This window comes from Struthio camelus, chromosome Z, assembly GCF_040807025.1.
Source record: "Struthio camelus isolate bStrCam1 chromosome Z, bStrCam1.hap1, whole genome shotgun sequence".
Taxonomy (NCBI): domain Eukaryota; kingdom Metazoa; phylum Chordata; class Aves; order Struthioniformes; family Struthionidae; genus Struthio; species Struthio camelus.
In genome coordinates, this window is record NC_090982.1 from 18913948 (window position 1) to 18934999 (window position 21052).

The following is a 21052-nucleotide window of genomic DNA, read 5'->3' on the forward strand; positions in this document are numbered from 1 at the left end:
AGATATATTCTCTTGAGAAGTGGGTTGACACTGTCCAAGCGTCTACATCTTTTAGTGTAATAATCCTAGTTCTCAACCATTGCTTCAAGTAAAATAGCTGTCTTTAGTCTGTACTCAGACTTTTGCCTGACTTTTTCTAACCATTTTTCTGTATTATTTGTAAAGTGACTTTCTAAAGTAAACTTATACAAATCAAATCTCTGAAGAGCATATGAAGCGGTTCCCATATCAAAAAATCTATTCTGCTTAAGCTTGTTCAAGTGGCTATTTCCTGTTGAATTCAAGTCCAGCAACAACAATATTCAAATTAAAAAATAGGAAGAATTACTAGAGTGACAAGAAATACAAACTGCCTCTTGTTCAGTTTAAACTGGTGGAAAATAATCATTTTCAGTCAGTACCTTCTCTGCTCAGAGGTATTTCTACAAATACTCCCAAGTTAGTTAAGGCACATAAGTCATGATACAAAAGAAACCTTCCATGAGACACTACATTCATACAGAAATATTTGTATGAATACAAGCTTTAATAAACTGATGAACATTTTTAAAAACTCTGAAGTAATACTACAGTGGAGCAGACTGGGGTCAACAGACCGGCATCAAAGCAAGTAGTGTTTAGGAAACACACACTTTCAGCCAAAGGCTAGGCTGCTGATCAAAAGACCTGGCTGAGAAAGGAGTAGAAGAAATCTTCAAAGCTGGAATAGTTTTACATTTAACAAAGAAACAATAGACTATAAATTAACTGCAGAGTTAACAATTATAGGTTCTTTACACTAAAGCCAGCCCTTGCTTTTTGCCTAAAAACAAAGGCAAAAAAGTGAAAAGTGGTGAAAAGGACAGCGAAATGGCAGATCACAGAAAAGATACAGAAAACGCCATCATCAAGCAGTACTCAGTAAACTGATTATTGATTAATTTTGGTAGGTACGCAGTCAGTAAGATCTAAGACTAAGCTTAAATTATTTCTTAATACAAGTTCTAGTAAAACAGTTGACTAGAATGCATTCATCAGTAATTGTTTCTGTAGTTTGACTGAAAGTCAGGGTAGTTGATATATTTGTAATCAAAGACTGACTTCTTATTTTAAACTTTTTGTAACTTAAGTTCTTGCAGTTTTAGGTATCTGCAAGGCTAATCTCATGCAATGACAGAGCTAGAATTGCGTTTCATTTCCAGTGATACAGAGCATTCTTTTTGAGAACTGATAAATAGCAAGATAAAATGATCTTACAGTAAAGACAGACCACTAGCATAATTTGAAACAGATCATATATGAGCCACAGAAAAAAAGATGTTTCATTCACCTTAAAATACTGGAAGACTGAGAAACCTTAACACATGAATTTTCTAAATTATCTGACTTTTTAGAATTTTAAGGATTGCATTTCCTCATCAAGGCCAAGACTGAAACTGTTTTTAAAAAAAAAAAAAAAGACTCATCCATATTTAATATAAATATGCAATATACAAATATTGTAGTGTAGAAAGATATTACAACAAAGCTGTGCAACGGGTGACCTTCCAACTTCAAATATTTTCACCTAGCCTGTAAAATTTCCCAGTGCCCTACTGCTTGTAGAGTTAAAGGCATGTCGCTTGGGACTGTAGGCATCTTTGAAGATTTGTTATTAAAGATGATCCTGAAACTCACCCATTGGTTTGAGAGTTAAATAGTCTTATGAGAGGGCATACTTATGAAAGACATGTCAGTTTCAAACAAAAGCATAAACAATTCTAAATACCTCACACAAAAAACATTTAATTTACTATCAAGTTTGGCACGCTCTGTAAGTTGCTTGTGCAGCTTTCTTTATCTTTTCTGGAAGTAGAAATCAGCTGCTTAGCGTTCACATTCGACATTTTTGCAAGGTATGCAGTGATTTTCAGAATGTAACGCAGGAGAGGTCAGTGCTAATTGCTAATGAGTTAGACGACTGATGTAAAGATTGCTGATGTCCTTGTACTTTGGAGACCTCTCTACTCTGTCATGCTTCATTGGTTGGAATACACACGACCTTAAAGGCCTTCTTGACTTGCAAAGTCTTACTGATATTTGTATCCACTTAAGCTCCAAAAATACTACTGAGTTTTGACATGTATAACAGGCCTATACGTAAGCTTATTTCTGAAACCAAATATTCTTCATACTTTCTATTTACCCATTTATGCTCATGTCATGGCACAGAATTGACTGGGTCTGTTACTATGGTCACAGTTCAGCCCACTTGGGGTGAAATATTTTAACAAATATGTCAATATATGATGCAGCAGAATACAGACTATGCATCCCTATGAGCAGAGAGATGACAGATATTTCTATGCCCGAGGAAACCATGCTGAATGCCAATATTTGGTGATATACCCCAAAGTAAATCCTTCTGCTTGAGTTTTAGAGTCAAGATGCTCTAAGGATCAATTAAGTGTACACACTTAGAGGCTATTTATTTGTTTTGAGAAAGCAGGCTACCTTTTAAAAAAAAAAAACAAAACTGAAATTCATTTATCAAAAACACTTATTTCTAAGACTTCCATCTATTATTAGTAGGGAATTATCAATTACAGACTGCAAGGTAGGGTTAGCAGCTGTAAAATAACCAAGATCAAAATGAAAGAAAGCATCAAAAATAAAGGCCTATAATCCTCTACCTTGCGCAATCAAAACCCTCTCTCAGGAAACTGGAACTGTAACCAGGGCACTTCTGTCAAGCCACAGTCCACTATCGAAAAGTTGGCTGCTTGTTTTACAACTTTGAATCAGAGCATTCTCTGGATACAACAAATTGTCTGAAAAGTACCTACCCAAAATATTTTTCAACAGCTTCTTTCAAGAATACAGAAGTTTAAAATGGGGTTCAGACTTAAAAGAAAACGATGCCTATGCTTTTCCAAGAGCTACCAGTACAAGATGTTCTTGCAAACCAACTTCCCAGGCACTAATTCATACATAGTTTTGGTCAGACATTTTTATCTCAAACTAACAAAGCTATTCAAGTGTTTATTGCGAACAGAGATTTTGTACACCATTGTCTGAATGCTTCAAAAAGCTTTGAGACTCCAGCAGCGTTGAATATTTTCTTAGCAGCATCTAACAGGAAGACTTTTCTGGCAAATCTTCTGAAGAATGCAGTGTGGGTCAACAGTCCCTTTTCCAGCTGAAAATATATTTTGCTTTAAATAGTTTCTTCCTGAAATCTACCCCTTTGCTTTCTACGTCTTCCTACCACGTCTGAATTTTCTAAATACCGAGAAGTCCTTCATTTCTGTGCTCATAGACTTCTGTGAACAATTTTTTAAACTCTGGCTATACTTCAGTACGAGTCTTGCCCTCAGGAATGCCAAGCAATGAGAAACAACAAGTCACGTGAAAGATATGGAATTGAGCAGAAACAATAAGCCTTCACTTTTGCAGCATTTCCCCTGAAGCTGTAATGGGTAGATGTTAGCATTTATAAGATACACACTTGGCAGATGTGAGGAAAGGCTTGATTTCTAAAACAGTTTCTATAAAGTCTGCATGGTTAAGAAGATTGCTTTTATCCCCCCACTTCCCAGCAAACACAATTCACTTCAACCTTCTATAAGTTAAGCTTGTAGCATTTTAGTTTGATTTTATAGGACAGTCCAAGAACCTTTTTTTTTTAAATAAACTCTCATAGTTGCTTTATTAACTATTTTTTTTTTAGTATTTAAAAACATGCAGCTTATTTTGATCCAGTTACTTCAACTGTTCTCATTTTTGACTCTAGCAATGCAATACTTGCTTGCATAGATGCCTCAGGTCTAAGAAGTGCAAATTCTTCAATCTGTGCAACTTCTTGGTCAGTTCAAAAGTCCGATGATACATGAATAAAACAAAGTCTAATAATAAATAGTCCTGGAAGTTTGGAGAAGATACACATACCCGCAAGAAGCATACGGCAGTCACTATTTGTAAACTAGCAATATTTGGCTTAACTTGATAAAAATACAGTACTGAATGGCTTTTTACAGTAAATAATTTGACTCCACTTGTCTTTTATTATTATCTCTTTAAATATTGTTTTTATTCAAATGAAAATTACTCAGTAATAAAGATCTAAGTTATGATTGAATTGTAGTGCAAAAAAAAGATGTTATTGACTATGGACACAGGAACTTCAAAATGAAATAGCGCATGATATTAGTGTCATTCAGTCTGGTGGACTGAAATTCAGTTTCATTTGTCTGATGCATTAACCCTGAGTTATAGCTGTTTAGAGTAATGTCCAATGCTAAATGAGTTCTTATAGCAAGCTTTAGAAGCTTTTTCCTGAAAAGTCCTTTGAGAGATAAATGCTTTTACTACTTAGAATAATGTTAGAATAATGTTGCCCATAATACATAAATTCATGCATTGAAAGACTTGTCCATTTTACATTAAAAGAATAGTAAAACTCAACTCTGACAGACTATTTTTTTGGCTCATCCCAAACAACTGAACTGTGATCTGGGCTCTGAGGGCAAAGTATGATATTCTCGTTCTCTTCAAAAATTAATTATCAATTACACTGTTGACCTGTTCTCAGCAATAAGGAGACCAAATTATTTGTTCAAACAATGACATACTTTGTGGATACATGTTCAAACATTCCAGTCTCCCTGGTCTCAACTTCCCCCCCCCCCCCCCCGCCAAATCCAAATAAACAAAAAACAACCCACAAACAAAGAGAGAAATATCAAAGGGAAAACATTTAAGAACATTCATATTTTAGTCCATAAGAAATATAAGCTGTGAATAGAAACCATGGAAGTCTATGTTATAAGGAGAAGCTTTTCATAGAACAAGTATCTTCCAAAGTCACAAGAAATTTTTTTTCTTCTGACTTCTGAACAATATAGTTCCTACCCTTATAACATCAGTATCAAACATATAAAAGCCTTAGTCAAAATAAATGGGTATTGGACATATCTGTCTACGCACATTCGTAAGATGAACTTTAAGCATGTATTTATATATACGCATTTAACAAGGAAATCCTGTACTTTACCATCCAGCATTCTCCAGCAAGTTCCGTGCAATGGGTTGAGGCAGCGAGCAGTTGTAATAACCCATGCCTATATAGGACCTCCATATCTTGTTCTTGCTTGCTATATTGTATAGAGTTTCAAGGATTTCATTTTCACCTAGTTGAAAAGAAGCGGTAGCAGAAAATTTCAGTTACATATAATGTTAGCCGTTTTCAACTAACCTGCCTTATATTGCTGTTAAAAAAAAAAAAAAATTCAATAAACTGTATCCAAAAAAGGTGCTAACTAAGAATAGAAAAGGTAAAATAATAACCTGGAAAAAGGTTCTAGGAAAGTTTAGTTTCTACCAGATCTAAGTGGGGTTATTTTTGCTCATAAGGTGCCACTCAAGAACAGAAAAGGTAAAATAATAACCTAGTAAAATGTTCTGGGAAATTTTAATTTCTACTAGATCTAAGCGTGCGCGAGGCGGGGGGAGGCTTGCTCATTTCTATGAGGTAACTTTTCTGGATGTAACTGGAAATATATATTTGTTAACAGCTTCATTTTCAGTTGTTCTTTCACGCTGATCACATTTTGACAGTTCAGTCACAAATAGTTCATTTTAGGCAGTTATTCCTTTTCCAACATTAAATAAAACATTGCACATTCTAAATAATGCAAATGCCACTCTCTGTCAAAAGTGCAACAACTGAATAAATCACAGGACCCTGACCAATGTGGAAACTATAGCAAGAGAAGTAGTTGTTGTGGGGAAGTGGCTTATGACAGCCTTCTGTTTGTAACGCAACAGGCATTCTGGTTCTCTTGTACATGAGTTAAAATAAATCTCAGGAAGTACTTTTTATTAGCTGAACCTTGCAGAATTAGCATGGGATGAAGTCCTAGTCATTCGCAGTTAAGATTTAGTATGCTTAACAGAGCAGAACTTGCACTAACTGGGTTCACACCAAGTATCCAAGAATAATTTCCTAGAATTCAGGAACTTCGTGTTCTCTGCACACCCCAATGACATTTCCCCCAAACAACTGTTAAAAAACACAAGGTCCTCTCACTCAATTTTAATATGCTTAATCAGATTATTAAAAAAAAAAAAAAAAAAAACAACACACACAGTATTTCTAGTTGAAGAAGTTCCACTTAAGGATAGCTTTGAAATTAGTCTGTCAGTCTAATTTAGAGAGATTAGAACAGAATGCTAATGAAATGCTGAGTTCAAAGGCATATAAGTCCCCTGCCTGCCTCTCTTCCCCCCATAGTTCAGTATTTGGTCTTGCTTCTAGATATTTCCCAACGTTCTTTAGGCAAAAATCACATTCAGTGAATCTTCTTCCTAGTTCTTGATGAATAATGTTAGCCAATATCTGCCAAAGGGAAAGATTTACAAAATATTTGAGAACCTGAGGATGCAAACAGATAATTGGTAGGCTTTGTAAGATTATACAGAGAGACTGGTCTGCCTAAACTAACGGATCTGGGTGGGAATTGGATACCTAGCCTTCTAGGTATCCCTCAAAATTCCCTATGTACTTATCTGCCTCTTTGGGTGCTTAGATCTGTTTTTCAGTTTGACCTTGGAAGCTTAGGTATTTCAGCAGTTGCACTAAGTTCTGTTCATTTCACACCGCAGTTTGAAAAGCAGACTTCGGAATATAAGGCTATAAATACACAAGGGAGAACAGCCTGGGCCCTCGATGTTTCAAAATCCATATCTCTGTATAAGTTACTGCTGGAAGAGAGATCAAATCAAAACAGCCCCAGCAGTCTAGTGCCCTGGAATCTGATGACAAGTAGCTTCCTGTAGAAAACCTCCAGGTTTTGAATTGATTTCTTCCACAGCCATAAACAAAGGTATTATTTATTAATCACCATCCCTGATTTCAAAACTCATCTGTCCTCTCCCCTTTACTCAAAGCATTATTACTAAATCAATATATAAAGAAATTTCTTGAGTTCAGTAAAATACTATTTTTTTTCCTGGGGACTCAAGCGAAGCGTCATATGTTCACTGAACTTGGACGCAGCAATACCCAGGCAAAGTTTCTGAAATGCAGTAAACAGTTCCACCCCCTGAACTACTCCTACAGGGCTAATTTCAGACAAATGCACTTTGTTTTTAGTGAGAGTTTTAACATTTTAAACCTCTTCCTCTCTGTCACTAGCAAACAAATATTTTGATGAAAGGCTTTTATTTGCACAGCTTTTGCTTCGTATTCTGGCAGAACTCAAGTCAAATTTCAACAATTTTTTTTGGAAATGCTAACGCATTTGTTCATTTAACTCTAGATTAATTTAAAGATATAAGCCGGATAGTATTTAACCTGCTCGCTAGCTTGATGTCACACACACAAAAATACATTAAGAGAAAGATATCCATAGTAAACGTACGGAAAATACTATACTATTTGCCAGACAGCATTTGTTTCCTTCGTTAACCTGACTGGATGATTATTCCAGAAAGTTGAGAGCCATTTCTCAGCAAATATAGCTAACAGCTACCACAGGAAGACACTGAACTTGTGCTAGAGCTCCCTGAAATAATACCATGTTTTCCCAAATGGATTCAAGAGACAAAGCATAAAGCTTAGTGAGGCAGTAAGCCGCTCAGGCGGCAAATAAGCTTCCACGTGCCATCCAGAAGAGCTGCACATATATATTCCAACAGAAATTACATTTTTCAACTTCCAACTTCAACATTCATATAAAGTTATCTGTGAAAAAAGTTATATTACTAGTTTTTTAATCAGGATAGCGAAACGGGAGACACTCCCTCCATTCCTGCTTCACGTCACTTGCCGTGATCCTTTGGTCACTACAAAGGCAACAACAGCAGGTCTTAAATACTCATCTCCTACGTTGGGCATGCCTCTTTGAAGAGATTTAGGATAAACAGCCCTCCCACTTTATTCTGGAACGAACATTGCCTTGAAGGAGTTCATCAAAGCACTAGGGCATCGCTTTAGTAAGACATTGACAACCAACCAGGAACTACACGCCACTGTCACACGTCAATAGCCCTGATTCAACTGTGCAGCCTGGCTTACCTAAGAACATATGTAAGTATGTAGGTTTAAGATGATTTAATTTTCAATCGAATTTGTATTTGGTTTACACTGGTAAGGTTCTGACTTAACACAAAACTAATCTAGACGAGGGTCAAGGAAATTAACACATACACTGGAGTCCAAACACAGGTGAGTAAGGGAGTTAAACCATCTTCAGGAGCCCCCTGGCACCTATGGGGAGAAGACCAAGGAGATACAGCCAGGCTTTTCACAGAGCTGCATGGTGGGAACCTTTTCGCCCCCAAAGACAGCCCAGCAGTGGAGCTGGGGCCCAGAGGAGTTGTGCCATCTCCATCCTTGGAAGTTTTCAAGTGCCAACTGGTTAAAGCCCCGGGAAATCTGGTCTGATCACACAGCTGAGCCTGCTTTGGGTAGAAAGCTGGACTAGGTCCCTGCCAACTTAAATTATCCTGGGATCCACTTCCCTCATGGTAGCAGCAATTATACTCTCCATTCCAGCAAACCTAGTTTTCAACTGTAGATTCCCACAACATGAATTGTGAAATGGATCTAACACTGCATTGTTTACTTTGTAAATGAACAACACCAATATAAAGACAGAGGAACGCCATAACTGCAAGGGTTATCTTCAATATCCTTAAGAATTATTTTTCAATTTCAAAATTAAATTGCTAAATTTCTGTTTTGGTAGACAAGAGCGCCACCTAATCAAAAAAACTGCCTAGAAATATAGACCCTTTCTACCACACACCTCACACACCTTGAGCACACTGCAAATTCATGCAAATTCATTCATGCAAATAACTGCAGATTATTTTTCTTTTAAGTTAGGACATATGAACAAGACTACTGTATTTGGGAAGGTTTCAGTATATATGGTGTAAGAACAGGTTGTTGTTAGACCTCTGTGCTGGGTTACCGATTTAAGTTCTTCCCATTAGCTGGTGAAATAAGGAAGTAATATACAAAATGGGGAAACAAAAACAAGATTAAAACATTGAAGACTATTAAGAAACACTTGGAAACTGGCCATCACACTCAGCTGTCTGTTTCCAGTTCTCTAAGACGGGTGGTCAAATGCCTTTATCTTGAATTCATTCTATTCAATATAGTATATAAGTCCCTCAAGAGCCTTATTCAGCAAGAAAAGAACTGCCAACTAAGTCACTGCAGTTATCTTCATTCCCCGCACTCAATACACTAGATAATGAGATTAGAGGCAGTACCCAGAATAAAGTTCATTGATCTTGCGGTACTGTTATCTTAGAAGCGTGGAGAAAACCACTGAGGTTCCCACTAGGAGTTCACTTGAAGAGGATACTTCATGACCGCCCCCCCCGCTCAAACACACAGCCACAAGGCAAAAATATATCACAGAAATAGGAAGAAGAAAAGAATTATCTGGTTCTAAAATGTTAATGCTATTATTTCTGCTGATATTTACTGGCTAGCATGCTGGCTTTGCTTTGAACTTGTGAGATACCTGCAAGGAACCAGGGCACCCAAAGAAGTTAAGAGAGAAGAAAAAAAGTAAAGGAGAAATCAAGACAACAGATGCAGATTAACTTAAAACCCACAACATAAGAGAGAAGAGGCTATTTGTCTGATGTCGTTTTGCTCACATTATGTAAATCTTTTAAGAAATCTAGCTTCCGAGGTCAAGTAAGCAGGATTTTCAAAACAGAAGAAGGGGGCCAATTTATTTCCCTTGCTTCAGCATTTCCACCTCCGGAACAAAAAAAATCAAATCATACTGAAGTAAAACTGCCCTGAAGTGCTGTCAAATTCTGTTGGACATGTAACGACACTGTAGAACGGCCCAGGAGAAGTGCTTGCTCCACATGGCGAGACCTGCCAGAGACTCAAAAAAAAAAAAAAAGGGCTGAAAGCCAACACTGTTCGCTGCCCTGCCTCCTCTTCCTCCTCCCTTCACTCAGACGCAGCACTTAACCAGCCTGTCTGCGCACCAGAGGCAACTGCTGCCAGTAGTAGGAGGCGTGTGGTGGCTAAGGGCCAGGGGTAGGTCTGCCCTATACCTTGCTACTCTGAAGGCCTCCTGGGTGCTGAAAGGGGAGCAGCAGCCCAAAAGTGCCATGAAGAGTGAAACGTTGGGCGTGAGGGGTGGGGGTGGACAGCAGATGCCAGCACCCCTTTACGGCTACTCACTGGACAGTGATTCCCCAGACCATAGGGATCTCACATCTACAATATGAACTCCAGTTGTAGGGAATCTGAAACGACAAAATCAGCTCTAAAGTCTACTTAAAACTGACTCCTGGATATCATTCTCATGTAGAATTACTTTTAAGTGTTATTTTAAATTCAAAATGGCAGTTGAGAGATATTTAACTGCAAGAAGAGCAATTAACTTGAGGGTACAAACTGTCTTTGAATATAGTTGCCTCTGAAACATTTGCATTTTAAAAATGTTTAGACTGGAGACCCAACTGGTTGCCTGCGCAGGCCTTAACATTTACAACCAAAAATTTTAGAGTAAAATTTGGAATATTTTGGAAAATCACTGTAAAGTGTGTAGATTCATTCTTTTTATTCAAAACCTGAATGAAAAAGTAGAAATATGTATCATAATCTTAAAGTCTTTGAATTTTAACACTGAATACACCCATGAAATAAAGATGGACCTATGACAGCAGCATTACAGGGACAGCTATAACTAACAAACACAGTAGGTTTACAGGGATAAAAGAAAGAGGATTACTCTTATATAAGGCGGCTTGTTCTTTTACTTCAACTGGGTCAGTCACTATATGTGCTAAAGCACCTTCAATACCTAAAGAAAAGCTGATTGTTAAAGTTTACTTATGGTGACAGTGGGAAAAGCGCTCTAGAATATCAGCTGACTGCTAATAATTAAAGAGCAAACATGTCTGGCCTTTGTTGTCAATACTGATGGAAAATAAGTGATATTCCAAAATACTATTTTCCCCCTGAACTTTATCTACATACCTGATTGTTAAAAGCCTCCCTCCTAGAATTAGTTCAGGTACAGGATTGCAACTTGCTATTCCCAGAATCAGGTAGTTTGTTCTATTTCACACCTACTGGCTTTCAGTGGTACCTTCAGGTCGTTCTACAACACAAACTGTCAGTGGGCTCATGGCAGCACACGCCTCTAAAACGGCGCGCGCGCGCTCTCTCCCTCTCTCTTTTTTTTTTTTTTTTTTAAATCAGGACAGTGATATAAAACACTACTGTCATATTACATAGCTAAGGAAACAACTCATTTCAGATACCTCTTAGCACAAGTTATATTCCTTTATTTCTCTTCTTCATCACTGACCATGTCTATACCAGAAAAGATCTACCGAAAGAGAAATGCTAGTATTATACTGAAAGAACATTTCTAGTGTAGATGCACTTTTACCAGCAAAGTTTAGCATTTACCAGGACAGCTTTTTCATTCATACATAAGCAAAAACCCCACACCCAGTTGAGGCTACCGGCTTTCTGTGTAAATATCTTCTGTCTGTCACAGAAGTAACGAAGCCTGATTCTTCCACTGAATGTAGGGCTGTGCTAGAGACCAACAAGGACAATCACACGTGTGAGCCAAACTGTGCTTCTACTACAGTAAGATGTTTTATTTAGGAATGGTGTTATCATTCCTAATATTATGCCCTTTAAAAACAAATTTTTAATATAAACTGCAACCACATGAGGAATTTGTTATTGCTATTGTGTATACATCTTACAGATTTTTGAACTTCTGGATAACTTTTTACCAACAGAATTACCAACAGCAGCAGCAGTAATGCAAAGTAATCTTTCCTGCTGCCAAACCTAATCAAAGTTTGAAAATACGGATATATATGAAATGTCTCCACCAGGGATATCCACTCTCTGTAGTTAGTGCTGTTACACAGTTTGCATAGCAGCCTTGGCTAAGCTGAAGAGTGTTGCCAACTTATATAGACTAACTATGCAAATATGTAACTCTATATGGACATTTTTCTTCTAGGTAACTTTTTTCCTCCTAATTAGGAATTTAGCTATGGCACTTTACATTCGCATCTGAAACAAGGCCTGAAGCTATTAAAGTTAAAAAAAAAAAAAAAACAACCTTAAATATAGAGACCTAATGTACTCGTTCAGACTTATTATTATCGTGGGTGCATGAGTTTTTCAGGCCACATATCTAATCTGAATTGTGAGCATTGACTTGAATAAGACATCGATGCAAGCCACATTTCTTAATAACAAGAAGTAGCTCAAGCACAGCTGATCTCAGCTGCACTAATCAGTAGAGTCATCATGAATATTTTTTAAATTGAATTTACACAGAAAAATAGAAGTGTCTATTTAAGCCATTATAACTTGCCATTTTAGGAGATCATGAAGTTTATGCATGATAAAGTTGAAGAACGCAATTGGAATTGCCTTGCCCTGTTCCGTCACTGCATATCTGAATTCTGGGGGCAAGAGATTAAAACTGTCTTCGTTGAAACTAATAGAATACACTTAAAATACAATACAGTTCTCATGACACCTTTCCGGTTTTGCTATTTCCCTTTAATATGAAGGATATGATAGGGAAATAATATATGCTATGTATGGAGGAAATCCAACACTGTTGATTAGACTACGTCCAACACTACGTCCTCTCTAACAGCATACTGACCAGGAAGCAAGTTTGACTCCGAACACAGTGTTCTTGCTACAAGATCTTCAGGGTGAAGTTGCACAACTTCAGGCTGAAGCTTTTAGCTGGTCTTTTAAAGGCTATGTGGTTTTCTTCTGGCAATGTAGTAGAAAAAAAATCTACAGCAGCAAAAATCTACACACTAAATTACATCACAGTGTAGGGAAAAGACAAAGCAGCAGTGTACAGACAAGTTTTCTGGACCTCATGCAAGTGCCTGTATTTTTAAAATTCACTCTTGCATGCAGTGCAGGAGTCTGCATCAAGTCACATTCTTTTCAAGTTCACTACAAGGGAACAGGAACAGCATAGCAAATGGGAGTAAATACCAGTGAACTAAATACACTGTTAGTTAATGAGGTCCTGCTGTACAATGAGAACTTGTATATAGCAGAACATTGCTAATTCACACCAATGAATAAAGAGATTACTTCAAATTATGCAAATCAGTACACACAAAAAAATGCACGAAGATTTTGACTTAGGTTGACAGTGTTGGCTTAGTTTAAAACAACATGATTATTTTAATAACTTTCTAACTGTACTGTATCATATTTATGTAAAGTCTCAGCAGCAGAAAATGTTACAATAGTTTCATACACTAAATCCAAAATAGCAAGAAGAAACCTTCTAGAATGATTTTTAAGATGCAGTTATTAACGATAATCTACATTATCCCAATCTCTTACTGACCTAAATACAGCCCAAACAACAACAAACCCCCCTAAAGTTCATTCCCTTGAAGGCAAGTTTAAGAAAAACAAACAAACAAACAAATCATTCTTCCAATCAGGGAATATCTTGATTAAAACATAGGTCCCATGGGAGAATAACTCAAGAAATATTTACACTAGTCACATGGAAAGAAGAGGAGCATTAAATTCCACCTCTTTCTTCCACCCATCCCCCTCCACCCTTTAATAGTATGGACAAATCAATCCAAAAAAAAAATCATTATACAAATAAAATACTTTAAAAGTAGAAACTTTTAATCACTATTGTGTTATTCCTGGCTAGAATCTCTCTTTTCGGGCTGCAGTTTTCCCGGCTGCTCATTGTGGCGGCTGCTTCTCGTGTGTGATGTCATCTCAGACTAACCAGATTGAACTGGCCAGGAACCCCACAGAAGCTTCAATGCCTGAAGTTTAGACTCAGATTACAATGTACTGATAAGCAGTGTAAAAGCCAGCTAAAGGGATGAAAACGCTAACAAATCAAGTGAATGATCTTAACACAAATATAAGGTTAATATCGATATAATCGTCTCTAGTAGCTGAACGGCTGCTGAGTTTTGTACGTTTCCATTGAATTATTTAGCTAGTCGCATTTTTAGGTGTTTCTTCCAGTAGCAGGCTTTGCAAGCATGATGCTCACGGTTATCTATCAAGATTGTAATTAATTCAGCTAGAAGTTTTCTACTCTAATTAAAATCTAACTTTAAAAAAAACAATATCTAAAACTTTATTCTGTCTCATCAAAGTTTTCTAAAGCAATTTGCTGAATTACTGTAGTGCCACAACTGGCTCAAATGTTTTGTTTTCCTCCTGTTTGTCCTTTTCCCTCAACCAAATAGTTTAAAAATGCTAACTATTGTCCCTAGCGCATGCTGAATGGAGATGTATGCAGGTTTTGCATATTATTTGAATACGTGTGTTGATGAAAAATCCGCTGAGAGATTATGTAAACTATATGAGACAACGAAAGACAGCAACTCATTTAGAAGGGTAGCTTGCTACAGCCTGCACTAAAGCGACGATTTCTAACCACACCTTTCCCTCTACCTCAGACTCCGGGGGCAAAGAGAAGGCGCCGTAGCACCCGAATTCAGGAACTGTTCCCAAACAATTCCAGCCTGCCGCGCAAGTTTTCCTACCGATTTCAAACCCGGGAGCACGAAACGCAGCAAGCACGCTTCTCCAGTTAGGAGCATGAAGATTAACAGATTAGTGATGGGTCCAGCTACGCTTATTAAGTCTTATCCTTCATTTTACCTCAAAGGGGAGATCTTTGTGTGCCACGTTTCGGCAAGGGACATTCAGTGGGAAGGAGGGAAGCACCCCAATTTCTGCCCCGCCTCGGTGTAACTCAGGTTTGGGAGGCCGGAAGCAGCCGAGGGAAGGGCGGGCAGGGGGCGAGCGAGGAAGGGCTGTGCAGGAGGGTCCAAGCGGCAGCCGGGCGGCAGCAGGCACTTACAGACGTGGTCGTCCATCTTCAGCGGCCTCCGGAGGCGGATGCTGGCCGGAATGGTTTTATCCATCAGCTCCTCGACGCTCTGGAAAGAGGCGACAAGCGCGCCGCCGTCAGCTACCCCAGCCCAGCCGGCTCGGGGGCCGCCCGGCCGGGCGCGCCCGGTGGGGCAGCCGCGGGGCTGCGGAGCGGCCACCTACCTGCACCCCGACGGCTCGCAGCATCTCCTGCTTCTCGCCGTCCCGCGGCCCAATGTGCCGCCGGGAGAAGTCGTCGTGCGGCGGCAGGAGCTGCTCGATGCACCGCGCCGCCTCGCCGCCGCCCCACCGCCGCTGCCCCGCCGCTGCCGCGGGCCGCAGGTGCCGCGGCGCCCCGCGGGCCGCTAGCCGTCCCCACCATCGCCCGCAGCTCTGCATGGCCGCCCCGCTGCTGCTGCCGCCGCTGCTCCTGCTGCTCCTGCTGCTGCTGCCGCCGCCGCCGCCGCCGCCGGGCCGCCACTTTGTGCCCGGGGGGGCGGCGCCCCGCGGCCCCCGCCGGCGGCGCCAATGGGGCCCGGGGGCGGCGCCGCGCTCGCCCCGCCTCGCCGCCACCTGCCCGCCCGCCCCGCTCGGCCCTGACCCCGCGCCGGCCGCCTCCCCGCCGGGGAAACCGCTCCTGGAAGCGGTCCGGATGGGTCGGGCGCGCTCCCCGCCTCGCCCGGCAGGACCCTGAGGTTGAACACGGTTGGAAATGTTTTGGGAAAGAGTATCAGGCGCCTTACTCGGAGAACAATGGCTTCTGACTGTTTCCCGCGGCAGATGATGGGCTTCCTTTCAAGTAATTAACTTCTGGAGGAACAATAAATGACACTTGTTACAGCTGTTAAAAGGGGGGAAACCGCTTTCCTGATAATCTGTGAGTTCCTCTTAGAAAGGAGACATTGCCGCAGGGGTGAAGTGGACACTATTGGCACTCCCCAACATTGCTGATTTCAGTACACACTTAGCACGGAAACAGGGAAACAGTGATGGTTCGCAAAACACGATCACAACTCATTGCTCTCTTCGTTTTGCAAGGCTGTTTTTTTTTTTTTTTTTTTTTTAAATAGACCTATCAGTCGGAAGAAGGTCTTCAAGTAAGGCATAAGAGAGAAGATGGTGGCCAGTTAAGACCTACTCACTGCAGTGCGTAAGAGCACAGTTGTTCTTTCATAGCATCCCCATTGATACTGGACTCATGTTCCTTATTGCTTAAGATGACCTTGCATTTCAGTGCCCCAAATCAAATAATTTCAAGCCCTACAATTGCCAAGTACATGCAACTTGACCAGCACCAGCCAATGCTACTGACTTAGCTGTGTTCCACTGCACTGACAGCCATAGCTAATGAAGGTAGTTTTGCACTCTGGAGTCAGGCTCACTCAAAACCAGAACTGCTTGAACACTCATGGTTGTGACATGCACCATCTAACTGCTCACTGAGACTGTAGTCCAGACTGTGTCTGCTGTGATTATTGCAACTGTGACGAGTCATATGCAAACCTTGCAGACATGCATCAAGAAACTACAAGGACAACAACATAAAAGTTCAGCTGTTCTCCCTGGTTATACTTCGATGGCCATGTTTTCCTGTTAAGGCAAAGTTAGTCTTCTGAAAGCTGCTTCTAGCAGACTTTTCAGAACAAAGAATGTGGGGACTCCTATTTTTATCATAGATGCGATTTTTGTCTTCATAGGAAAACTAACACTTCCCTATGTTAGAGATCTCTCTGATCAAAATAAGCACTCTTCTGGATCATAACATCCACATCTATTTTGCTGCAGCATGTTAAATTACTTACACTGATCTGAAATAAATGGTAAGAAACGTGGGCTCCGCTTACTTAGAAGTAATGCTACAAATAGAATATTAAAAGTTAGGCTTCATGCCTATTTTGTAAAAGATCTGTCTCCACTGTGGATTTAATTATGCCTTCTATGCATCACCCTATTTATAGTTTTTGTGCTATACTGGTGGTCCTGACAAGCTTGCTGTAATCAGTTTATTTTTAAAATATATTAAGGAGATCCCCATGAAGCAGGGGTAATTTAAGATTCTAGACACAGCTTGGCTGAAATATTCTCAAAAAATTTTGTTCATGAGGGTGAAAAGCTGTGAGCTGACCCTCCAGAGACCCTGGGGGTGGAAGATGGCAGGAAAGGAACACCTGGTGCTCCAAATGGTATCTGTCTGCCACAAGGACCTAATGTAAACCAGGAGGCTGAATTAGCTGATATATTGTAAAATAACCTTTTTGTTGCTTTTCTAGTGGTGTCAGTATTGGGTAGTGGAGAGGTTTACTAGAAGCATTTTTTTCATTTCAGTTCTGCAGCTCTGAGGACAATGTCGACATGGTTATGCATTTGAATCTTTATTTGCAAGTAACAGCATAAAGTATAGCAAAATTGAGAACACGTATTGGCATCAGCATTTAAATAAAGTAACAGTGAGAGATAAAATATATTCCCAAGATATACAATGATTTCATCTTAATTCTATCATGGCTTTTATCACCTGTCCTCCAAATTTAATGAGATAACTGGTCACTACTTCTGAAGCTAAAAATGAATTTACTTACTTTGCACCAATTGCATTGACTCATAAAGGCTCTCTATTTCTAGAGTAAACATGAAACATCTGGAGTGTCATGTGAAGCCCTTCTAAGGCTAAAACTTTCTCCTTCAAAAACTCAGCACAGAGCTCTGTCTGAGCATGGACTATGCGTTGTTCAATCTATTCATCAACAGGGGATGAAGGGACAGAGTACAGAGTACAGCCTCAGCAAATCTGCTGATGATTTGGAGAAATCATCAGCAAATCAAAGTTTGGAGAAGCAGGTGAGACACTGGTTTGTTGTGCTGCCAGTGTGCTCCACAGTGTATGCTGTGGATTGCTTGGCGGGACCTCGACAGGCAAGAAATGGACAAAGAGGAACCTCATGGAGTTCAACAAAGGCAAGTGCAGTCACACTGTCACAAAGGCAAAGTCCTGCACCTGGGGAGGAACAACTCCATGCACCAATACAGGCTGGGGGCTGACCTACTGCTGGGAAGTAGCTCTGCAGGGGAGGTGCTGGGGTCCTCATGGACACCAAGTTGGCTAGGAGCCAGCAATGTGCTGTTGTGGCCGAGAGGGCCAATGGTATCCTGGGCTGCATCAGGCAGACAGTTGCCAACAAGTCGAGAGGAGCAATTGTCCGCTCTGCTCAGCACTGACGAGGCCACACCTGGAGTGCTGGGTGCAGTTCTGGGGTCCCCAGTATAAGAGAGACATGGACCTACTGCAGCAAGTCCAGTGAAGAGCCACAAAGATGGTTAAGAGAGTAGAGCATGGGAGGAAAGGCTGCGAGAGCTGGGACTCTTTAGTCTGGAGAAAAAAAGACTTGGGGGGGTTAAGGCTGTAAGTATCTGAGGGGAGAGCGTAAAGAGGATGGGGCCAGACTCTTCTAAGTGGTGCCCAGTGATATAGGACGAGGGCCAATGGGCAGAAACTGAAATACAGAAAATTCTGCCTGAATCTAAGGAAAAACTTTTTTTTGCTGAGAGCGTGACTGAGCCCTGGAACAGGTTGCCCAGAGGACTGTGGAGTCTCATCCTTGGAGATATTCAAGATCTGTCTGGACAAGGTCCTGGGCAGCATGCTCTAAGTGACCCTGCTTGAGCAGGGGGGTTGGACTAGATGATCTTTAAAGGTCCCTTCAACTCTTCTGTGATTCTGTGATGTGCAGTCACTGTGAAGGGAATACACGCCTTGGCTTATTTGCTTGACCAGCGGGCCAACTATCTAGCTACCTCCTAAAATCTGCGCTATGGCCTTCCTGAGCAAAATAAGGATCCTGAACATGAGCGTTAATAGAAAACTAAGCGTTGATGGTAAACGAGAATGACACTTTGATGTCAAATCAACAAAATATAGCTAATCTTGTCGCTTCAAACAAAATCACTTCAAAGTATTCAGCCAATAGAAGTGAGGCCTATGACTTGGTAGGGATGGTATCCACACTCGTTAAGAAAGTAACTCCGGCAGAGCAAAAGAAAAGGTGATAGAGAAGATCTTTAGAAAAGATATTTGCTAAAAGGGAGGAGAGGGCTGCAAACTAGCCTGTTGATTTTAAAGTTATTTATGCAAAGCTCAGAGATGTTTGTGTCTTGGCCTACCCAGCTGACATCACTCAAGTAATTAGATTGATGTTCAACATAGTTGGACCTTCAGTATGTTGCTATGTAGTTGTTTGGGCACAATTAGGAGGGTCTTATTTAAAAAAAAAAAAAAAACATGATTGGTGGGGGGGAAAAAAAAAGCTAAACTTGTACTGGAGTATTTGCCAGGTGACTTGCTACACCAATTGATGAACAACAGCTCAGAGTGTTCCATCAACCAGTAAAGATCAGCCTGGAAGATGTTTTCCCCTCATAAGTCTCATTTGTTTCATTCCGAAGGGGAGTATAGCTCTACCTTTGGGGACACGGTGAGTATAGCTCTATCTTTGGGGACACCCAAGAGGACCTCCAGAGAGGCCTGGGACCAAATTTGCGCAGCCAGAACCTCTGTGCTTAACATCCTGCTCCTCCTGACCACTGACACCTACTGCTCCTGTCAGCAAGGAAAGGTGAAGCAGAGATAACCACTCTTCTGTTACTTCGCAGTGTTCTTTGCATAATTAATCCCTCTTGCACAGAAGCAATAAACATCCCAACTCCTTTACATAGATCCAATTACTGTGTACTAATTCATGTGCACATTTAGTCTGTCCTCATCTGAACCATGACAACTTGTTACAGAATACCTAGACCCATGAGTTAAGTATCAAAATAACAAAACTGGTTACAGCACACCCTGTATCATTTAAACTGAGGTTGTATACATACTCTTCTTAATGCTGGTATGTTTAGCTTTATTTGAATACCACAGTAAGCGGGACAAAAATCCTGTAATATGCCTTGACTACTCATTTAGTTAAAACATTTAGTAATTTAGTTGTGGTTCTAACACTACAAGGCTTTTTGTGTTAGAACCAACAGTCTTTGCTCATTTCAATTCACAAACTAACACAATAAGAAAATTGTGGTTTGCTCTGAAGATTGATTTCAATTCCTTCCTATCATCCAAAACTTAAACTGTATTTCAGCCAATATGCTTCTGAACTCTATAGCACAAAACATAAGGGATATATGGAGTCAGACCATACTTTTACCTAGAACAATATTCTGACGGTGCCAACTACAGTTGCTTCCTCTTGAGGAAGCAATGAGGAATATAAGAACAGAGCAAAAAGGTACTGATACTTAACTGAGAATAGCAATGAGGAATATAATAGGGCAAAAATATACTGATACTTATCTGGAATATTTCTCTAGTCACTTATAGCTAAAAGCCTGAGATTTTTTATTTAGCAGATCTCAATGGACTTCTTTCCCAAAATGTGTTCAGCTGCCAACTGAAATCACATTAACTTTTAGTGAAATAATTGTAATGGTTTATTATTCCAGAGCAGTCATGTTATAGTCCTTCCTTTTTCAGTTTACTCTTCCTCAAAACCATAAAAAGCACTCATAAGGTTAAGATATTGCAACAAACCAATTCTTAGGCGAGGCAAATTACATGAACGGATTGAGTTATAAAAATTTAATAAGGTAATATAGGACTATTGCAAGAATAAATTTTAAAAATATTTTTAAGTCATGTGAACAAGAAAGCACGATCAATTTCTTACAACAGCACAAAGATACGTATTAATCTAAATCAATTTTCTAATCTACTGTGCAAGCCATCTTAAAGTTCCCAATAAGTCACTCTCTGTACTGAGAAAGGACATTCCTACGCCAAATTTGATGGAAATAATTGTTTCGTGGTGTGTCCAACTCTAAATATAGCAGATTTACTTACTTATCTCAAGTCCAATATTCATTAATTTGTTTGCAAAAGATAGCTAGGATCTGTGCTGAGCACAGAAACTCAAACATAGTTTCTTTCTTTTTGGAATTGTTTCAATATTCCAGCTAGAATACAAAATGTGAAATCCCCAGAACTATGGGGGTCCCCAGCACAACTGTTTTCATGAGCTCTTGCACTCATTCAGAAACTAAATTTACATAAATCTGCTTATTCTGTTAAAAAAAATTCATACTATTATTCAACACTGCTTCCTGTATTCTTCTTTTGTTCTCTAA

At 39.9% G+C, this 21052-nt stretch overlaps 1 protein-coding gene across 1 annotated transcript in view; it reads right to left on the reverse strand.

Annotated features, from left to right (window-relative positions):
- GLDC (glycine decarboxylase) overlaps positions 1-15280 on the reverse strand; it is a 41997-nt gene extending 26717 nt beyond the window's left edge. Inside the window, exons 1-3 of the mRNA XM_068928206.1 lie at positions 15065-15280; positions 14871-14949; positions 5012-5147 (exon numbers count right to left, since the gene is read on the reverse strand). Of these exons, the coding sequence (XP_068784307.1) occupies positions 5012-5147; positions 14871-14949; positions 15065-15280 (431 nt within the window). The remainder of the gene's footprint in view (positions 1-5011; positions 5148-14870; positions 14950-15064) is intronic.
- Positions 15281-21052: the final 5772 nt, after the last annotated feature.